Genomic DNA, 22,073 nt, shown 5'->3' on the forward strand with positions numbered 1-22,073 from the left:
CTTATCAGTAAGTCCCACTAGTCCTCCCACCTGAACTCATCATGCCCTGTGCTATGTGGGCCATCCCATTATCAAAGAAACCAAAAATTTGGCAGTGATACCAGCCACAGACTCATGTATTAATAGACTAGGTCAGCTTGATTCTTTCAATATCACTACCTGCACCGGGAAAAATAAGAGGAAAAAATAACCTGCATCCCTCATTCCCTTACCAACTATATCAAGGCCTTGAAATCTTTTGATGGCTTTTGGACTATGTGTTGTCACTTTGTCACCACTCACATGGAGGACTAGCAACAGGCAGAAGTCTGAACCAGGCTAGGAAGTTTCCTGGCGACATCCTAATCCCAGCCCCAGGAAGGCAGACTTCCCTGAGGTGAGGGTCCTTCCAGCATATTGGAATCTTTGTTCCCCTTAAAAGGGAATCACGTACCACTACAATCTTTCTTTTCTTGCTCATGCAACTGGACTTGATAGGAGGTGTAGTCCTTTCTTGACTTGGCAACACCTCTGCTGGAGAAGGACCTTTGTCCTAATCATTGTGATTGCCTTACCACATCCAGAGCCCCATACCTATTGAACCTTGTTGGTAACTAGAATTCTAAGATAATTTACAAGTAGCTCAAGAGCTTTGCAAAAAAGTCTTTCACTCAGACTGCTTATTCCTTAAAGCAGTGGACAATATGGTAAAAGACCTGCTCATGACACTGTTTTCCCTTCAACTTTGTTTATTGATGTACTGAACATGAAAAAGTACAAAGAATCCAAACACAAAAGAAAACATGTACAACCTTTTAAATACTCAACAGAATATATTCTCTATTCCAACAAATGTGAATTAAGTCATACTATACAACTTCAAATAAATACCAGCCTTATATTTTACTAAGTGCTCTGATAAACACTGTAAAGTGAAGCCCAATTTACATGCCTTCTCATCAATGCCGTTAGTTGCTACAGTAGTATAGGAAAGAAGCATGTAGCTACTGTTTTTCCCACATTGGAAAGTTTGTGATTTATATACTATATACAACTTTTAATGCAGAGGAGTAGCTTTAACAATCTAAATGCACTTAAGAATGAGGAAGTGCTCAGGAAGCCAATTGACTTTTGAATAGCATTGAGTGGGTCAGCATGAAAACTCGCTTATTCACTTTAGCACGCGCTTCACAGTATATGTACTGTACTATACTGAAAATTTTATAACTACAATTTAAATGAATAAGAACCAAAACCAACTGCAAATATAGTGTACAACTATGTTATGCATAGAACATCGCTTTTTCTAAGGGGAAGCGTATGAGCATCTCAGTTTATACAAAAGCAGGACGTAACTACATAGTTGTCAGTGCATCCTGGTGAAGGCATCAAACCCTCAGCTTTTTTTGAAAAATTTAATTATAAGCTAGATGCTAATCAGAAAATATTCTGTATTTGTTTTCCTTATATTTCTTCAATACATGGTAAAGACTTTTTTTCTATTTCCCCAAATAGTGATTTAAGCATCATACAAAGTTAAACTTCAATAGCATACAGGTATTTATGGTTTTCATATGAAAAATGTAAGGAAATTTGTTCAAAACATATGTTTATATTTGTTTTTTTACCACAAACATATTTATAAACAAAAATGTTGCATCACCATAAACAGCTGAAGCTAGACTATCTACAGACAAAAAGAGCAACAGATTTGATGCACTGTAAATTCAAGTCCTCAGGACAAAAAAAAAAAAAGCAGACCTCAAGTAACAATGTTAATGCCATTTACAAAGAAAAAACTCATACAAAAACATTCAAAATTGAACATCACTTGGCATGTAACTTAAAAAATAAACCAAAATCAAAATTGGCTGAAAGGTTCATAACTTAAGGTCTTATTTACATTACACAAAGCTCAGGTGTTAGCCTTGAACTTAACCTTCAAAACATCTCCTAACGTACCCAACTCAGGCCACTTCTGCTGATTTGCTACTGTGCAAACCATGCTCAATGTCTTTTAAGACAAAACAATTCTTCAAACAATAGCAAGTACATCACTAAACACCGTGAGCTCTATCTGAAGGGAATTCTTTAGGAAGAACAGATTTTTTTTTCCCCCATCTCTCAGTATTTTAAGTTTTCTGCTTGCTCTTATATTCTTTTTTTAAATTTTCACTTGTTTCAAAATCACAAATTAATGTGAGCCTCCTATCACTTAATAACCAGGATGATCAATGACTCCACTGATGATTACAAAAAATGAAACCAACAGTGCATCCCATTGACTTTACTTCTTAATACAAAGGTCTCAAAAGTATTTCTACATCATAAATCTTTCTAAATTTTTCCCAACAACTGCAAATTTCCTGGTAAGTTTTAAAAGCTCACTAGGTGTCATATGAAGAGATTTCTCAAAGTATTCAAGTCAAAATATTTGTTCCAGGACCAGTAAAAAGTTTCTCCAAATTTTTTTTTTTTTTTTACAAAAATAGATGCTTTTTTTTCTAAACCCACATCAAAGAGGTTCTTATCTCTTTGGCAAGGTACTGCTTTACGAAAAGTTCTCCAGTATTCTTACAATAAGCTTTTATAATGTGTTCCCATTCCCCAACCCAAACGATAATTATAAAATAAATACTGCTTAAAACTTTATAAATAAAATGTAAACTTCAGATACTTTTCTTGAACAACAAACCAAAATAACAATGCATTACAATGTAAATTAAACAAAGCAAATAAAAAAAATTTAAAAAAAACCAACTTAAAACTACTACACAAAGCCTCAGTATTTACTCATAGGTTCAAGGCAGTCATGTATAAAGAAAAAAACTTCTTCCCTTAGCTGAAACATTTTAAAAGGTCCACCTTCTTCAAAGAAGGCAATAGAATATGTATTGTAACAGGTAAAAACCCTGTACCTCTTGTCAATATTCAAACACAAAAGATATTTAAGAAGTTCTAATTCAAATATTAGCAATAAAAAATCTCTTATATTCTTAGGATGCTAAGTAGTCATTTTATCCCCATTTCCACACTGACATACAACAAAGGCATTTACTAATGCATAAAGCTTCTTGTAAATTGCCTTTGTTGTACAGTTTTCATGTATTAATGCACTGAGAATAACTTATTAGGCTTTGTGCGTTTTGTTTGTTTTGAAGGAGACCTGCAATACTCTGTCACCAAGGCGGTATCCATTCAGGCTGGCTATTGCCATAGCTGCCTCATCGTAGTTTGTCATAGTCACAAATCCAAAACCTTTGCACTTGTTGGTGTTAAAGTCACGGATGACCTTCACATTGGTTACTGCTCCGAAGGGTCCAAACATTTGCCAGAGGATACTCTCATCAGCATCAGGGGCCAAGTTGTACACAAAAATGCACCACCCAGTTCCTGCATGCCCAGGGATATTAATTCCAGCCAAACTGGTCATTCCATCAATGGTCATTGGAGGAAACCTACTGACGAATGAGGGAAAGCAAAACAGAATCATAAGGTGGCTGTTCACAAAGAATCCCAGCAAAGAAATGTCAAAATAAAAAAGAAAACGATACAGAGCTTTTCACAGGCTGCACATGTTGCTCAGGCTAGTAAGGGAACATCAGAAACATTTTCTACCCCCCAACTGGACAAAGATCATTTAAAAAATTATACACAGTGTAAAATTATACACAGTGCTAGGTATGTCTGAGATGAGGTAACATAGAAAATCAAATGGAAAGCATGCTATAAATGTGGTGAGGGTTAGTAATTTGAAACAGGAATTCCATGGAACTGCTACAAAACATTTATCTATTTCATGCAGAATGCAACAAAATGAACAATCTCAGCTGAAGTCTCAACGTGCAAAAATCCAACATAAGTCTTACTGAAAAGAGTTTGCAAAATACTTCAAAATAATTTTGAATATGGTTATTATAAACCAAATAGTTCTTTTTTACCTCTTTACTCCATAAGCAATGTTGAGCAGGTTGTCCAACCTACAAAACATTTAGCAACATGTTAAGTCTTCAGACTTTTCTATCCTTTAAGATTAAGGAAACTTGGTATATTACGGTCACATCCGTTATACCCCACAGAACCTCATGCAGTGTTAATGTATCACCACTGAAAGAGCTGTCCCACCTTACTACACCTGATACAGTTAATGAATACAAAATAGTTCTTGGGTAGTAACCACAACCATAAGAAGTTCATAAAGTATACCACTACCACAAGTTTAGCCTAAAACAAATAGCATTAGCATTAAGTTACAGTCAGTGAGCACATCAGTTAAGTTTTCCACCTTACTAACTTGGTTTAGATGAAGAGTTTTATTGAGGCTTCTGACAGTTTGCATATATAATTACCAAGACAGATGCAGTATTTTGGAGCAGTAGCAAACATCATAACATGAACTGCAAAAAGGAATTTTCATTTTCTTACTCCTTTTGATAATTCCAAAAAGTCAAGCAGGTGAGGCAGAAGGCTAGCTAGGGCTTTTGGAGCTAAGGTCAAAAAAGCAAGCATATGGACAGTGGAAGCAAGGTCGGGTGATAATATTCAGGAGGAATACAGAGATGCTGCTGGCCACTGAAGGGAGTGAATTTGTGTAGACAAAGCTTAATTGGAGTTGACGCTGGCCAGAAATCTGGGGGACAACAAAGAGTGCTTTTCTAAATATGTCGGTCACAAAGAGCAGTCCAAAAATGACATCAGACCATTACAGGATGAGGATGTTCACCTCACTAACAGGGACACAGAACAGGCAAGAGATTTCTTTGCCGGTCTTCAACAATGATAATGGGGCTAAAAGGGTCCCAGAGTTTTTTGAATATACACACACACACACACATATATATGTTAAGATTGTAAGCTTTCTCCCTGTATTTCCTTCCTCTCCTTCCCCCAAGCTGCTAAACTGTAGTATGACACTGCAGCTCTAAACCCTTTGAAATTACCTGGCCAACACCTGGGACATGCAGTGCCTACCACACCTATTACTCTTATTCATGGAGTCCCTCAAAATGTTTCTTTAGGAAAATGTCTACCCTGAAGCAGCTCTTGTTTCTTCCTGGCAAATCTCAGACATGGGAAGAGAAAGTCTTATTACAGATTTTCTTCAGGACTCCACAAAATATAAGCTTAGGTTAAAAAAAAAAAAGTAGAGTTGACTTAGTTTTCTCAAACTATAGAGCATTAGGATTCTGCAGTAAGCCAGGTTTGTGTAATACACTGTCAAGAAAGTAAGCCACCAAATCTCTAGAAGAGCAGAAAAGAGGAAATTAAACAATACATGACTACCATCAGTACACTCAGTGTCAATGACAGAGGTCTACTGCCATTGACATCCTGGGAGGGGGAGAGGAAGGTGAGGAGTCCTATAAACACCATCACTTACAGGTCCTTGCTATAAAGCAGTCAGCTGAGGACTTCATTCAGTAATGGAATCACTTGTATGATTTTCTATCAGTTACCTTGAAGATTTGAAAATATTTTGAAGAAATTCTAAGGGACTTTCCACTGGAAACTTTTAAAGATGCTTTGATTTACACATCCTATAGAACAATTATGTAGAGCAGCCTTTGAAAGTTTAGATCAAGTTTTCTCTTAGTAAGAAAAAAAGAGGCCCTATATTGATCCTGTTGCTTTTACTATCCAAGTTTATGCTGATTGTTTTCAGGCCTCTGTCAACTGTTAACAGAGATGGGGCAACTACATCAGTTAATCCTGTCTGAAACGTCAACAAATGTCAAGAATTAAGACTTCTTTCACATGTAACTAATGAAAGATCTGAAGCATTGGTGCCATCTCAACTATTTAGTCAGCACCACATCTGGAATGCTGCAACAATGCAAAGCAAAGACCAAAAAGCAAGAAAAGATGATTTCCCTTTACAGTTAAAAAAATTAAAAATTTGAAAAGACTGTCTTTTAGTGAAGAAGGATAAGTCTTAAGGCTTTCACAAAAAAAAAAAAAACAAATTCATTTTGTCTGCAACTTCAGCTTACCTTTTGATCAGTCAGTTAAACCCTTTCCTTCCTTCAACACTGATAAAAGATTTTATTTTCCCTCTCCTATTTACTACAGACTTGGTACTTATTCAGTGCTTTTTGTTACCATTATACTTGTAACGTGGAGCTATCATAGTATCTCTAAAGGTGGTTAAAAGCAGTATTTTACACTGAATATCTCAGAAAAAAAAACAACTTGCCGGAGATATTCATAAAAATACACTGCCTTTTAGACAAAAATAAACCTCCACCAATCAAAATTTAAGGTTAAAAGCCTAAAGCTGAAGGACAGGGGTAGTCTACGGAAATTACTTAAGTGCAAAGAAATAGGTCTTATCCAAAGAAAAAAACTCTGAAAGTTGAAGAATTTTTAGTAATAGTGATAGATCTACCTGGAGTATCAGTTAAATACTATAGCTACCCCAGTCAGCATGAAGTGCAGTCCATGAACTCTGAATATTCAGCCTATAAAGTGAGGGTAGCCAATGCATAGCTTTTAAAATTTGGTACATTCTCTTTGAAGAAAACTGCCAGCTGATTTTACTTCTTGAAAAATTTAAATAGAAACTGCTGAAATGTATTACTGTTTAACACATTCCAGTCACATCCTTTAGGAGCAGAGGGAGGGAAGAAACAATCAAAATCACTGAAACAAAACTCAAGGTACTCATGAATGTAGATAATACAGTATTTGTTTCGCTTTGTTCTCGCCATCTGTCCTTTTCAACACACTAAATATCACAGGGAACTGTATGGCTGCAGTTTCAACGTGATGGGAACATATATCCCCAAAAAACACATGCAAAAAATTTGACTAATCTTCATTATGAAAATTTGCAATAAGTGTAGCATGGAGGGCTTAGACAACCGACAAGGGAAAAAACAAAGCCTGAATGGGGAATGAAAATAGAGGGTGGGGAAGAGAAGGCTGGCTGTGGCATGCTGTATGGCTAAGAAGAAAACTAAATTGCCTAGGCCAATTGTTAACTGAATCAACTTGTGCATTACTCAAGAATAATCTAGGAAATGAAAAGTCATCATCGAAAAAGTTTTTAGTGACTGAGTAGAAGAAAAAGATGACACTTTAGTTTAGCTAAGGAGGTTTATTAGACAGAAATGCTATCAGTAGGATGGCATCCATTTTTTGCTTTAGCTGTACTGTAGGAGCACAGCTGAAGTTCACACAGAAGTTGGAGAAGCGGGAAAGCACCACAGTGGAGGCAAACAAACACGTCTGTGGGAACATGCAGGTTTCAGCACAGCTGTACACGTTATCTGACTTACCTAAAACGTTGAGCCTGCTGAGCTAGAGGTGCTGGATACCTTCTGTTTGGAGAATGGTACAGCTGGGAAAGAACGGCCTGACTGGTTTTTTGGCTTGGATTGTTAGCAAACTTTACAGTGATGGGCTCTGTGGCACCTGGAGGTTTCTGGCCATTCAAGCCCTTGATAGCTTCTTCTGCTTCAATTCGCTTGTCAAACCGGATAAACCCCACGCCCCTTGATACCCCTGCACAACGTGAAGGAAGCATATAATAATTAATTCAGAGACTCCAGAATATTAGTTGTTAACATTTTATTTTCAAGGCCAATTGCTATGTTAATGGTCAATCACTGTGAAGACATGACAAATTTTGAGCATAAGAGAACCAAGCTTTGGCTCAGAATAAGAATTTTTCTACTGTAATTTTAATTTTTAATTTAACTGATGTAAGACTCATTTGTGCAAAAAGCTTGGACGGTTGAGGGAAAACAGGAGAAAGAACTTAAACCTAGTGAGTCAAAGAGGAACTCTGAAACAAAGCAATTTTGGTGAGGATGGAGATGAACTCAGAACCAGCTGCACTGTAACCTCCGGTCAGTTTACACTACTCTACAGTATCTACATTCACAGAAATTCCATAAATAGCTTAGTTATCCAGCAGCAAAAAATGGTATATGCCCTCCTGCAGTACCCCTTGAAGGTCCCTTTGGAGCAAATATGCTGAGAAGATGACGACATGCACGTTCTAGACTGCAGTAACAGGAATTATGGGTATGCCTTAACAGCCCATGGTTACCTTTAAGTATAAGATTCATTTTCAGTGTATCACCATACACCATTAAGTGTTATTTTTGAAGGAAACTTTTCTTGGTATAGAGAAGTCAAACACAACATGCAAGGGGATCAGCAAAGTGAAGGAAGGTCTTAGGAACATTGCACATCAAAAATTTATAGTCTTAGACATAAGCGTTAAGGTGTCAACACTTGAATCAATTAACGTTAAAGCTACTAACAGCCAGCATTACTTGAATGCTTTGTTGTAATATTCCTAGAGCCATTTAGAGGCCCTTTATGTTTTGGTTCATAAACAATGATGATTTAAACCATCAAAGTGACAATATGTGGGTATAAAAAAAGCTTCAAAGAGGCAAATGTCACAGTTTCAACTTCACATTTTTTATCTGTCAGTTTGTGTCACAACCTTATTATTCATATCATTTTGAGCCTACCGCTCCCAAATTACTAAGAAGGAAGGAAGAAAGCTTAAACCTGAACAACAGTCTCTATGCTAGAAAACTACTGTGCAAATACCAGGATTTATTAATACTCAGAATTATCCAGCACATTAGAAGTTTAATTACATTTACTTACTGGCCCATTTGTCAGACCCCATCTATTTCTATGCAAGAATATACAGGAACATACTGTAAATGATTATTTATTGCAAAGACTGGAAATCTGACCTACAAATTTGCTACTTCTATGCATCAGTATTTGGCCTTTAGCTTTCCTTTCCATGCCTCTCTACACTCTCAGCAATTCACACTATTAAAACACTGTATAATGTGTCAATATTGAGATTCCTTTTAACTGCAAAGGACTACATACAAGTTCCTCTGCAGGTCAGTACAATCCTTTCAAAGTAAGACAGTTTGCAAAGCTTATGACCTCCTACAGCTGAAAGCTGTTTTTCGTGCACAAGGACATCTGACTTTGAAAAGGTACAACTATAAAAAAAGTCAAACCTAGCTAATCACAGAACTTACCTGCTCCTGAGGAACTCAAAGTTCATGCATATGCCCCAAGTTAATGAGTCAACCTTGAAAACAATCTTAACAGCAATTACAAGAGTGGGTCTTCTGTAATCCTAGCCTCAGAGAACCAGCTGTGCATTTTTGCATAAAGTTTTCTTTTTTAGAAAAATAAAGTTTAATAGCATTTTGTAAGGCGCTGAGAGACTATTTTCATGCAGCAGCTTGGCGAGGAAGATTATAGCAGCTGTAAATTTAGTACAAGTCATCAAACAGTCTTCAAACCTGCACCTTCAGGGTGGAAATGACTCAAGCTGGCTCAGTACACTCCACAGTCTATTTTTGCCCATGCATATTTATGAACAATTCCAGGAGAAAAATGCATTTTCTGGTCTACATTATAGAGACAAGACCACTGTACTGAAAGATGAAATATTTCTTAAACTGCCAGTCCAAAAAGGAGAGGCCATGCAAAACTGCCTACTTACCAGTGACTTGGTCAACTAGAATACGAGAAGTAATAATGCGTCCATACTGGGAAAAGATCTGTTCCAGTTCTTTCTGGGTCATTGTTTTTGGAAGTCCACTAACATACAAATTTGCATCTCTGATAGAAGCCGAACTTGGTCGCGCATAGGAAACCTTAGGGGAAAAAACAAAAACAAAAAAAACCCCTAGAAAACCAACACTTTTAAACCAGATAAAATAGGTTAGTAATTTGTTCTGAACGTGGGTCACTGGGCCTTTAGATTTGTTTTTTATTTTTCTGGAGCTGGCTTCTGAAAATACAGATGGAATGCAACACAGACCACATAGAAGAAGCTGACTGCATGGACTCTCTGTAATTGGAGAACTACTTTCAAATAAATAAATGAGAAAAAGCTAGGTACACACTCCAGCAAGCCTTGGTGAAGAAAATGTTCTCCATTAGCTTACTGTAAGATTAAAAAGACAAATTTAAGAAGTTCCAAGAATGTCTTTTTAATTCTCATTAAAAAGCACTAAAACATACAAGAAATGAAGATTTCAGTGTGATATCTAGGCCAAAAGCACAAAAAGGCAGTCCGAAGCACTTAAAGGTTTCCAAATGTTTTTCAAGTGCATGTACATGTGTTGAGCATCCTGTCAAATGACACAATCATTCATGAGGGCAAGATAAGCTCTGCTATATCACTTTCACAGGCCTCAGAATGAATGGTAGAAGCAGGAATCCAACCTCTATTTTGACTGTTCAGCAGCAGCTTGCCAATTTTAGCAACACAGAGGTCTTACAACTAAATGTCAATTAACAGTGAGATTCTCAGATCCTTTTGGATAGAAAGTTTTTCATTTGGTACCTCCAAGTGTCAGTCAGAAATATTTTAAGATGATCAAGTATATCCTTCAACCTTTAGACATGTTACAAAACCAGCATGTTCATTACTTTCCGCTGAAGTCTGTACAAGTGGTCTTATGCTTACTACAGGAATGATTAGAACTGAACATCTGTGCTTCTTGAACATGACAAAATACTTTTATCTGCGGTTCTCACCGTGCGAAACACAAAAATAAAGAAGGAGTAGTCAGATTTATGTCATTTCCTTCCCTCCCCTGCAAGTAGCCTGCACTATTACCCAACACTGGGCAGCTGAAACTTGATTCTGTAAATCTGTCTTTTGCCTAACTCTTTGATATTTCTTTTCAAATCCTTCCTGTCTCATTTTCATGCAGATCAGCAGACTCCTAAGACTCCTCTGGTAGCAAAACAAAAGAGAGCACCCTGGAGATTAAACAAGCACTATCCTGAACACTGCTGTGATCCTTCAAGTTCTACCCAGAGGCTTTATATGCAAGGTACCTTTGTGCTGGTTGAACAGGGCTGACCTAAAAAACTTATAGCTGTCCAACACAGCTATAAGTGTGGCTCACTTATAGCTGTCCAGCCTCGTGAGCCACACTGCCTTGTTCTTTCTACATGACAGCCACACAAGAGCTGAAGACCTATGTTCAAAGTTACAGCACGAGACTAAAGGTTGCCTGCATTCAGTCAAAGTAGCAACAAGGACAGTGATGGCCACCCATTTCTACCAGGCAGAGAAAAATAACAACAGCTAAAGAATGAACAAACTTGCCCAACTTGCCCATTTGGCTCTCAGTTTCTTTAAGAAACAAAAGTTCCATGCCTTAGAACTTGGCAGGATAATTTTCAGGAGACTAAAGGTCAAAGAACGGAGTCAGACTGCCTTGGGGACAGGCCTAGACACACTAAATGCATGTATTAGCAAAACCAAGGAGTTCTGAATAGCTAAGTCAATGTTTGTTTTCAAAAGGAACCCTTCCACCAACACCTCAGAATTTAACTCCACACAGTAGGCAGGGACAGCAACAAAGCCCATTTATAACTGAACACAATGAACTGTTTTATAGTTTTAAATTATCTTTGGAATTGAGATACACTGAACAGTGTCCTATCCAATCCTTTTTAAGCCGTCAGATGTTTTTCTTCCCATATGCATTTTGTCTGGTCCTCTGGAGAAAATTTCAAATTCCTGTAACTGTCAGCTAAGGAAGGAAGAACAACAGTAACTTTTCTTTAAATTTAACAAAACAGCTCCGCAACTACTAATCAATATTTCACTACTGAGAAACTAAAACCCCCATGGTTTGCTGTAGGTATTGTGGACTTTACAATAGCTTTGAACTTAAGTAAATATCTGTTACAAAGCTTCTTTCTACATGCACTCTTGCAAGTACTCACAACAGAGGTTATAGAGTATAAGCTCTTTTCAAACAGGACATTCTCACTATATGATGGGGCAGTGCACACTCAGACTTTTACAGATGTTACAAAACTTGGACGAGTGACTGACAGACCAGACATCCTGAGGGACTTCAACAGACTGGAGAACTGGGTAAGTAGGATACTCAAAGAAATTCAAGAAAATCAGTCCTCCCCCTGGAGAGAATAATCCCATGTACCACTACGTTCTGGGAGCTGACTGGCTGAAAAGCAGGTTGTCAGAGAACCCTGGAGTTCTTGTAGGCATCAAGCTGATCATAAGCCAGCGAAATGTACCCTTGTGACACAGATGGCCAAGAGCCACCTAGGCTAAATTAGCAAAAGCATCACCAGCAGGTCAAGGGAGGTCATTCTTCCTGTCTACTCAGCACTGGTGAGACACTTGCATGGGACTGCCTCCAGCTCTGGGCTCCCCAGTGTAGTAAGATATTTTTTACACCTAAGATATAACACCAATCACAGGTTACCCTTCATGGAAAGTACCCCAGTGACTACTCATGTATCCTAACTGACATATACTCGAATCTGGGCAATTAGTCACAGGAATAACACACATTAAACCAAAATCAGCGGTTCATCACCAATATCCAAACACTATATCTAGCCATCTTGCTAAGCATCAGAAGTTCTGGCCAGGCAAGAAATCAAAGAAATATTAACTTCAGAAACTCAGTGTAATTTAATTTGATTTTTTTTTTTTTTGCATAATATTACTAGCCATCTTTGCTTCTTGTAAGTCAGCACCACTAAAGAAAAATGAGGACACCATAAAATATTACTGGTGTAAGGGAATTAATTCCTATGCAGGAGAATGTTGCCTGGAGTATGGGATATACAGTTTCTTTTCTCTGTTGATGTCAAAGTCCAGTGATTTCTGTTGTGATACAAATTTAAAGCAGAGACTCCCTAGATTCATCTCCCTACCTGTATCCTGTCAGTTTGATCATTCCGTAATTACTTGCTGATAGTTCTAGATTTAGTCTCTTCAAACAATTTACATACAGACTGAATTAACAGCTGTGCTAAGATTATAATTCCACAGCTACTTCAACAAGTGAACAATTACAGTTATGCAATGTCAAAACCACTGAACAGAAAGCAAGTCAAGAAACCGACTGAAAGCCTACGGTTTTAAATATTTAATGATGACACACACTGTACAACACTGAACAGCACTACTCCGGAGATATCAATTTAAAAAACAGTTTTACTGAAATTTTCCACTGTGGTTACTAGGAAAGACACTTGTTTCTAGAAATGCAAACATTACACCACCAAATTCAAGCATTTTCACCACTGCTTTAATATTTCATTTAACATCACGATGAACCAGTTTACAATTTTCAAGTGACAGCTGTGAGAGTTGTCAGGTTAAGCAAAGAAGTTGCCAAAAATAAGAGACACAATCCCTACAAATGAATTTTTTGGTTTCTTACTATCTGCTACTTCCTACAGACACTTCAGTACCACGCTTGAAGCTCTTTTTTCTTATAGCTTATTATTAGTATAAAGCGCAAATAGAAGTAGTATTTGTATTCTCTCAAAGAACTTCAGAATTTACTATCACTTTCTCCTAAGTACCTCTACTTAACATATCTCAAAAGTTTTTAAATCTGAAATCTTTAAATATTAGAATCAGGATTTCAGTCAATGTTTACATTCATTAACTACCAGTGTAATCTTTCAGCTTAGAACACTGCTTGCCCTTCAGGATAGTATCCAGTTCTTTTAAAATGCATGCTTCAGTGGAAAAAAAAATCCAGTAAAAAATTACCATCCAGTGTGTGCAGATGAAAATGAGTTAAACCTATCTGCAAAGCAGACAGATTTATACTGAGAAGAGGAAAACATTAGGAATATGTAAGCCCTCTTGGCAAGTATAATAAAAACAAGGACATATTTTTGTTACATCAATGTTCTCAGAGGCCTTTGTGCCAGGCACCGTGCACTTAAATTTGTATGAGACACCATGACTCAAGACCTCTTCTTAATTCAATTTCTAGTAAGAAGATGCTGCAGCACACCTCAAAGATGAGGTATGAGCTGTCACTAGCCAGCAATACATCGTCTGAAACAGGAGAGTACATTGCTGTATGTTCATCAAGTTTACTTCCTGTATCCCCTCGAATGAAAAGACAGCTCCACTCAGACACAGACTTCCCTCTGCAAAGGTGACTTACACTCAACTCTGTAGAAGTACCAGTGGATACTGCTCAACACAGCTTCACTTATGTATGTAGATTAAGACAATCAATATAACCATATCTGATAAAGCTGGTGCTTTCACAGCCTGTTGTGCAACAGGCAGTGCATTCAAAAAAGGGACACCAAAGTCACAGCCTTTCAGCATTATCAGAAGAGGTTTCACTGTTTTAGTCCACATCTCAAAAGCGCTCCAGCTCTGACAACTACAACCCGTGCCAGTGTCACCAATCTGAGGTCGGCCATGGGATCCACATCTGCTCTGTTCCCAGAGGGAACAGCTGAGGGCATGAATGGACCAACCTGACAGGCTGCTCCTCTATAAAACCAGACTATCAGAATCAGATTAGGCCATGAAGTAGTAAGCAGGCTTAGAATACGTTCAAAGTGATTACTGATGGGCATAGTAGTTCACATGGACAAGACTAGACAACACAGAAGTACCTGTATTTTATAAAGCTCTTTCTTGGAACAATTTTTACCTGAATAACATGGTTTTGCCAAAGAGCTGTACACTAACTATATCATAACTACTTAAGACTCACAAATATAAACCCAACACCAATTTTTGAGTAAGAGGAAAAAATAACACAGGTATTTATTTTACAAAATTAAGGAATGAGCACTCTGCAGGTAACTTCCATTGAAACAAAGTGAAGTCTCCTTACAGAAAGTCTTTTGCAGCTTTTAGTAGCTGTTTACAGCAAAGTCTTCTAATTTTACATATTTAGAACCTTCACTCTAAGCATGTATAGAGTCTTCCACCAAATTTCAGACTAGTTACTGCACAGAGAATAGTCTGCTGAGACAACAATGAGTACTGGAGCTCAGAAAGACTTTTTACTTTCATTCCTCTTTGACCATGTTTCTTTATTTAACTCTCATCAGCCAGGAAACAACCACCACAACCTCTTGTGCTACTTGCCTGCAGCATACCCACACTGACCCCACTTTCCAGCATGCAGCAAGCTGAAAGCTCTATCACCACAACAAAGCTAGGAAAATGAGCTAGCTGCTCAAGTTCAGCTTCTACACTAAAACATGAGATGAGGAATTATGCACTACAATCACAGAATAGCAGTTCTGCTGTTTTGCCTTTAAAGGGATCAATACAGAAAAATACTTTAAAATCTGCAGTCTTGTTAAAAATAAGCATTTAACTTAGAATTTAAGTACAAACAAAAGATACAAAACAAAAGGAGATCCAATCTCCAAACATTTTCATTTTCCTACTTCTCACATACTTTTACTGTCAAAAGACCTTTCTCCACACTTTACATTCATGGTTCGGATCTGGTAACACCCCCTTTTCCCACTCATGCCCAAACAGTGAGAGCACCAAGAATTTCAGACTTAGAATGGAAAAAGTAGTCAGATTTCACAGAGAATAAGGGTATGCAGCATAATATTAAGCCCCTACGCAACACAACAGAACAAAGTCTCTGAACAACAGACCCCAATTATCCTCATGCTTTTGGAGTTGAGGCAGATTTGTTCACACATTTTCCCTTCTTCTGAAGGAAATAAATAAACTTCAGTTTCTCTGTGTTTTGTCGAGGGAGCTGCTACTATTGACAGAAACTGTGGCAAGCTCATCTCCTGGGTCTCTCTTGCACTATTCCATGGGCACATCTCCTAGAAAGGCACACAAAACATCTATTGCCACTTCATTGAAGTATCTCACAGCCTTTCAGGAAAAACTATTACTGCATAGATAAAAGACACCCAGAGTCAATATTTAATATGTCAAAAAAAACCCCCCAAAATACAAACAACAACAAAAAATCAAGCAAAACAAAACACTAACTTGGAAGCTGCTAGCTTAACAGAGATCTGTTTATCTCAAGACTTCCGTAATTTCAAAGGTAAGCAAAACCATATTTTACAAAATTTAAAGCATTCTTCCAAAGAGAATGTAAAAAACCTCCATACCTAGGAAAGCCATAGCCTACCTAAAGGATTTTACCTAATTAGAGGACTTAGCATAGCATGGGAAAAGCAGAGTACAAAAGATGCACTATCAATCTCAGCAGTAACAAGCAGTTTTTCACTAGTTTTGTTGGCATTTCTTTGCTTGCTTAAAGCTTGGCTTTTGAGCAAAGCTTGCAGTCTTCCTTCAGCTCCATACAGTACTGCTGGCCCCTTTGATTATGCCCATTTCTGTGTTAGAAACACCCAATGCAGCTCAGAAAGGACTTTACTGCACCTACTGAGGCTTTATGTCTGCAAACCTGCTCAGCAGCCTTACGATGACCTGCCCTGGTCCAAGGATTCTCTTCCTCAGAGAAAGCAAGGATGGACTCTCATAAGAAACTCCAATCAGTAGCAACATGGGGCTCAAACAGAAAACAGACTATGTCATTGGTGAAGGTGAGATTAGCACATTTTATGGTTTGGTCTGACACGCTGTATACAAATGAACGACCATGTGGCCATAATGTGGTTTACAGGAAGTGACAACAATATGCTTTTAGAAGTGAATCCTCCTCTCAGTATTATTCAGCTATGGGAAAAACAAGCCGCCAGTTTAAGCTGGTTAAGTAACATTCAAAGTCAGAGGAGATTTGAATTTCAGCGAAGAACAAATTTTACCTGGGGGTGAAAAGGCATGTGTGTGTGTATGTGCAGTATTAAAATGAAAATGCTGTCAAAGCTTTAACTGTTAACACAGCTAAAAACCTGCATAACTACAATTTACAAAACTCCTGCAGAAATTTAAGAAAAAAACCCTACCTTTACCTTTGTTTCAAGACAAATTGTTCTTCTGCCTCAGATCTGCTAGAGCAGTTAAAATTTTACCTTAAGAATACAGTCCTGAGTATGTAGTTACCCTGTCAAGACCACTACATGTTCTGGCAAGATAGCCTCTCTCTCAATCTTTGCTGATTGATAACATCAGTAAAAATCACTGGCTTTAATTAAACCTCCACATAGAATTCCCTTTTGCCCCTCACTAGAACAATGTTCTTTAATGCTGGGGGACATGGGGGTGAGAAACAACAAGGTAAGTTGTCATTGCATTTCATTGCTACCCAGGGACATTACTTAATGAAAAAATTACTACAAAAGTGATACTACCAAATTTTTTCTCCACAAGTATCAGTGGCAAAGACAGGAACAATCTCAATCTTTTACATGCTGCACTAAACTCAGAAATCAAACCATCATGTTTCTTTTTAGTATTTTGTTATTTTCCATTAAGTGTAAAAAGCATTTTCAAGAGCAGTACCACTGGTAAAATTTAAGGGTGGAGCTGTTGACCAGCTAAATTGGAGCATAATTCCTTTAAAATGAATCTTCTTGTAAATCTAAGTAATGGTTCAGGGCACCAAGTGAAACTGCATTACATTATGCCAAGTTTTAAGGACACACTGACTCAAAGGACACTAATGAAGTTGCAGCACATCCCTCACTTCAAAAGTCTTCCCATGCTGTACTGCACTTCTTTGGGCATTCATAAAGCTGATATTTTAGCACTCACTCTTCTACTCAAGTCCTAACTAGCTCTTCTCATTACACTGTTTTCTACAGGAGGGCAGTCAGTTAGGTGATGATGGCAAAATAGAACATCTTGTACTTGTAGCCAAAGAATTTGTCAAACTTCATTCCAGCACCAAGGTTGGCAGAATGTTACATGTTAAGCCTGTTTTTATTTTAAATATATGCAAATTTACAAAATAGTGGGAAGAAAACCTACGGATTTAATACTTTAGATAAATTATTTCTTAAATCTCTATTCCCTTGACAGGTAATAATTACCCATGTAAACATCCCAATAATCCAAAGAGCTTCAGAGGAAGAAAACCCTATTAAATCTGACTTCTAACCAGCACTAGGCTAGGTAAAACACAGCTAGATAATCAATGCTATCTTAAAATAAAAGGTCTACTCCCAGGCCTCTAGCTGGACAGACTATTTTTTTTCTGCTTTCAAACACATATTTGCATACATGTTTATGCATCTCACTGGCATTCTTGATTAACAAAATTTGCATGCAGGGGCTCTGCCACTTCAGGCCCTCTCACTAGTGACCTAGGGATAGAACAGTGGAAGCTCCTCAGCTCTAGTTCACCTTAAAAGGGAGGAATGAGCACCACATGATGACATTGTCATCTTCAGTGTCCCCTTGGCAGCTACAATCCACAAAGGACTGTGCCCAGCATTAAAGCAGCCTAGCATTCATGAAGAAAAGCCAGATATTTTCCTGTGTCTTTCTGCTACCCCTAACAGTGCAGGTAAAAAGCTGCCTACCTTGCACAGCTCTAAGCCAGTTTAAAGACAGGCCATTTGTTTGCCTGCTCCTTTTCAAACCAAGAATCTGAGTACACCTTCTTGTTAATGCAGGAGTCTTTTACTCCACATTTTATTCCTCCCTTGAAAGATATTCCTATTTATATAATCTCACAATAAATTCACTTTTTTTTTTTTAAGAGTTTTCCTAAGAACACAGGGAGGGGAAGCCACTGAGGATTTCTCCTCTCCTGAGCAAAAGCCAATCCAACAAAAACATGCACTGAATTTTCTTATCACTCTGTGTAAGTCAGTGACTCATAACCTTCTTGCTTCTCTGAGTTCTCCACATTTGGGAAGAACTTATCTTTCCAGGACAACTCAAATGAAAAAAGGAGCCATGGACAAACAAGCAGGTAACCAGAAAAATCACTCCTTGCACAGAAATATATATTTTTACTGTCTCAAACAGAACAAAGAGCCTGTCAGCAGCATCATCTTCCAAAAGAGAAAAATCCACAGAAAACACTTTACCTTTTATAAGATACAACTCATTTTCACACTGAAGTTGCACAATTAAATGAAGCCCAAACTTCACTACATACACGATGTAACCATGTTTACACTGCAAAGAACCATAAATTATGTCACAGAGGGCACCACACAGTATGAGGAGGCATACTGTCTAGCAGAGCAGGGTTCAGGTATCCAACACGCCTTCATGTGCCTTCAACATTAATGTATACTCACTCTGATGTTTTAATATTCAGGTGAAATCAGAAGGCAACACAACTGGTACCAGGTACAAGACTAAGACTGCTATGACTTGCTTTGGAGGTATGGATCTGAAAGTTTAAGACACTTTACAAATTATTCAATGAAGTATTCCATAAAGCGTTCCACAGGATGTTCTTTTTAAAAAAGGTAACAGGTAAAAGGTTTTTATATCACTACCCTTACAAAAAAGCTTAAGCCAGCATTTGCAAATTCACCTTTTCAACGTATTTTATTTCAAGAAAACAAGAAGTGGTATCCCCTTTTAGGGATCATAAAATGAGTGAGTATCCTCACTCTTCTATTAATGCATTAGAACAGCAGATAAGAAAAACAACTCTCAAGATTTCTGTTTCTAGAAATTAGAGAAACTGAATTTAATAAACAAGGGCAATAAGAGTTACAACACAACCAAAAAAGACAGGAATATCAAACATTAGAGATCTAGAGATTAGGGCCCTAGAAATCCAGTAATTCACAGATAACTGAAATAGTTATTTCACCATTTAATGTTAAGGATTTGTCAGAGAAACATACCACCAGCAACCTTTAAAAAGGAAATATTAATAAGGAATTTATACCATCTCTGAGAAGGTAAGGAGGAAGCACATAGTGTTCAGATAATATGCAAAATCGCATTTCTTCGCCTAAAGCATGCAACATAATTTGACAGTTAAAAAAAGTCAAACATACATTCAGAATATCAAGAAAAAGGAATTGTAATCTAACTCTCCAAATCTAAGCAGACTAGAAAGGACTAACATCTGCTTCATGAAGTCCTAGTCTATTCTACTGACATTAGCAGAATTTTTGTTACACTTGAAAAAGTAAAACAAATCAGGAATTCAAAACAATTCTGTTTCTTTAAATCATATTAACACTACATACTTTTATTGTTTTAGTTTGAAGTCTCAATCCATTCAGAGTGTTGATAGCTTTTTCAGCATCCTTGGTGTCAACGTAGTTCACAAAACCATAACCCAAGCTTTGTCCTGATTAAAAAGAAGGAATAAAAGTCATCATTAGTACTGCAGTGCCACACAATGGGTAGCTAACTGTTTTAACGCAACATAGACACACTAAGCAAACATTGCTTGTATTGAAGAAGAGTATCTGCTCCACATACAAATACAAAATTTGTAATGGTCACAACGTTTTCCAGTAAGGTTGGTAGATTTTAAGTAGCTTCTCTGTTCCTGTGTACTGCAGTACTTTCTCTGTTCAACGCAGAAATGGCTACATTCAGTTCAGTGGAAGACTTAAATTTTTGAGTGAGTTTAAAATGTACTTCAGTGTCAGAATTTGAGCCAAATCTGAAGCCAAACACTTTTACAGTTGTCATTCATACAGTACATATAGCCTCTCAGTAACAAGGAGTTTAGAGGCTTCTTTTATTACGATATTCAAAACAACTGGTAATAGTAACTGTTTATGAGTTAAATATCAGCCCAAAATGCATTATTTTCAGGTTGTTTTAGTGATGGAAATTTGGATGGCAGATGGACATAAAGTATTTTTAATTAGCTCTTAATCTCTGAACAACAGACCATTTCTAACCATGCATTCTGTCTAAGCACTTATTAAACACTTGAGTTCAGCATAAGAGTCCTCTCGACAACTTCAAAACCTATAGTATGCCATCCCTAACGAGCATTCTCCTTTAAAAGTACTTTTAGTGCTAAAGAATGCAATTAGGTATAAAATTTTAACATAGTGATAGTATACCACTTAGTAAGAATATTACCCTTTTATTAGCACAAACCTTTTCAGAGACACTCCCATACTCTTGACCACTTAAAAAAAAATAGCTATAGGGAAGCATCCAACATATCTAATTCACAAAATGCTAATTAGAAAGATTATTTTGGATACAGAACAATATAAAAGGATAAACATCATTATATAAAGCAAAATGGCAATTTATATCCAAAAAAGAACTTATGCTGTATCAAGTTCTAATATGGTATCTATACAGTATGTATTAAATAGTATGTAATGCAAAAAACATGATGGGAAGTTGGTACTTAATTATGACAAGAGAGGGCTTACTAACAAGCCCATCACCTCTGGCATCCACAGTTTTGTACCAATTATGCTTACCATGGCACCAAAGAAACACAGATACCATCACCACCCCACCCCCCAAAGCTGCCTCCATTCTTTTCTATCTCCTCCTCAGATGAAATCAGAAGATAGGTTAATATATGCATCAACAAAGAATCCAAACCCGAAGTGAATAAAGTAGTGAGCAACTTGTTCTAGAGAACCCTGTTCTGAGCAGGAAGTTAGACTACATGATCTTCAGAAGTGCCTTCAACCTCAACAATTTCAGGCTCCTGTAACAAACCTTACGGAAATATACAGAAGCATTTCTGTATTCATTTACACCTCTACCTAGATATATCCAAGTTTCTTGTCTTGGAAATGCCTTTTTCCTTATTAGTTTGATGACAGTAGAGCAGCTTCTATACCTGTCACCTCCATCACTCCCACCGTCTGCAGAAACTCTTCCCAACAGTGTCTCCAAAAAAGAGGGAATGTCTTTTTGTGCATGACTTATTTTAGTCTTATCCTAATATAGAAATGCTGATTTTAGGCGTTGTTATTAATCTCCTAAGAAACCCATTGAAACCACAACCTTAAAATATGTTAAATTCTAAAAGAGAAAGCTATTTCAGATAAGATGTTCCAACTCATTAATTCCAGACTGAAAAGAAAGATGTGCAGAAGTTATTTCTACTACCCCTCTGTCGAGGTGATCTACTTTTCACATTAAAACACCCAGACCACTGCAGACAATGAGCATACCCTGCTGTTATAAAGGATTTAATTAATGACCATTGTTCTGGAGACATTCTACAGTCAAGTTGAACAATAACAGAAAATAGCTCTGGACTCTTTCATCTGTGCCTCTTCTGCACCAAACTCCACTCACCAAGACAGAAATCTCCTGCACAACACACACTTGTTTCCAAGTGTGCTTCCAAGTGCTATTACATGTTTAGGTATTCTGAATAGTCAGTTTAGCCTTTTGCTGATCTTCAAAATTACAGCCTACTCAACCTTAACACAGACAAGAGACTGACTACTTGAGCACACCA

General features: G+C 37.4%; 1 protein-coding gene and 2 long non-coding RNA genes across 15 annotated transcripts in view; 1 reads left to right on the top strand and 2 right to left on the bottom strand.

Annotated features, from left to right (window-relative positions):
- Positions 1–710: 710 nt before the first annotated feature.
- Positions 711–22,073, bottom strand: part of ELAVL2 (ELAV like RNA binding protein 2) — a 110,930-nt gene continuing 89,567 nt past the window's right edge. For 9 of the 13 annotated variants that reach the window (XM_064641725.1, XM_064641729.1, XM_064641726.1 and 6 more), the window contains 5 exons: positions 19,861–19,964; positions 9,476–9,629; positions 7,257–7,482; positions 3,921–3,959; positions 711–3,440 (listed from right to left, as the gene is read on the bottom strand). In XM_064641725.1, coding sequence (XP_064497795.1) covers positions 3,110–3,440; positions 3,921–3,959; positions 7,257–7,482; positions 9,476–9,629; positions 19,861–19,964 — 854 coding nt within the window. In that variant the 3' untranslated portion in view covers positions 711–3,109. The remainder of the gene's footprint in view (positions 3,441–3,920; positions 3,960–7,256; positions 7,483–9,475; positions 9,630–19,860; positions 19,965–22,073) is intronic. The other 4 variants (XM_064641730.1, XM_064641731.1, XM_064641721.1 and 1 more) reach the window with 1 other exon arrangement.
- Positions 11,359–14,121, bottom strand: LOC135407040 (uncharacterized). Its single transcript, XR_010426656.1, has 2 exons — positions 11,892–14,121; positions 11,359–11,515 (listed from the first exon to the last, which is right to left on the bottom strand). It is a non-coding gene; the product is annotated as an uncharacterized LOC135407040 (long non-coding RNA).
- Positions 12,077–21,917, top strand: LOC135407039 (uncharacterized). Its single transcript, XR_010426655.1, has 3 exons — positions 12,077–12,187; positions 18,969–19,035; positions 21,152–21,917. It is a non-coding gene; the product is annotated as an uncharacterized LOC135407039 (long non-coding RNA).

Source organism: Pseudopipra pipra, chromosome Z (genome assembly GCF_036250125.1).
Source record: "Pseudopipra pipra isolate bDixPip1 chromosome Z, bDixPip1.hap1, whole genome shotgun sequence".
Lineage (NCBI taxonomy): Eukaryota > Metazoa > Chordata > Aves > Passeriformes > Pipridae > Pseudopipra > Pseudopipra pipra.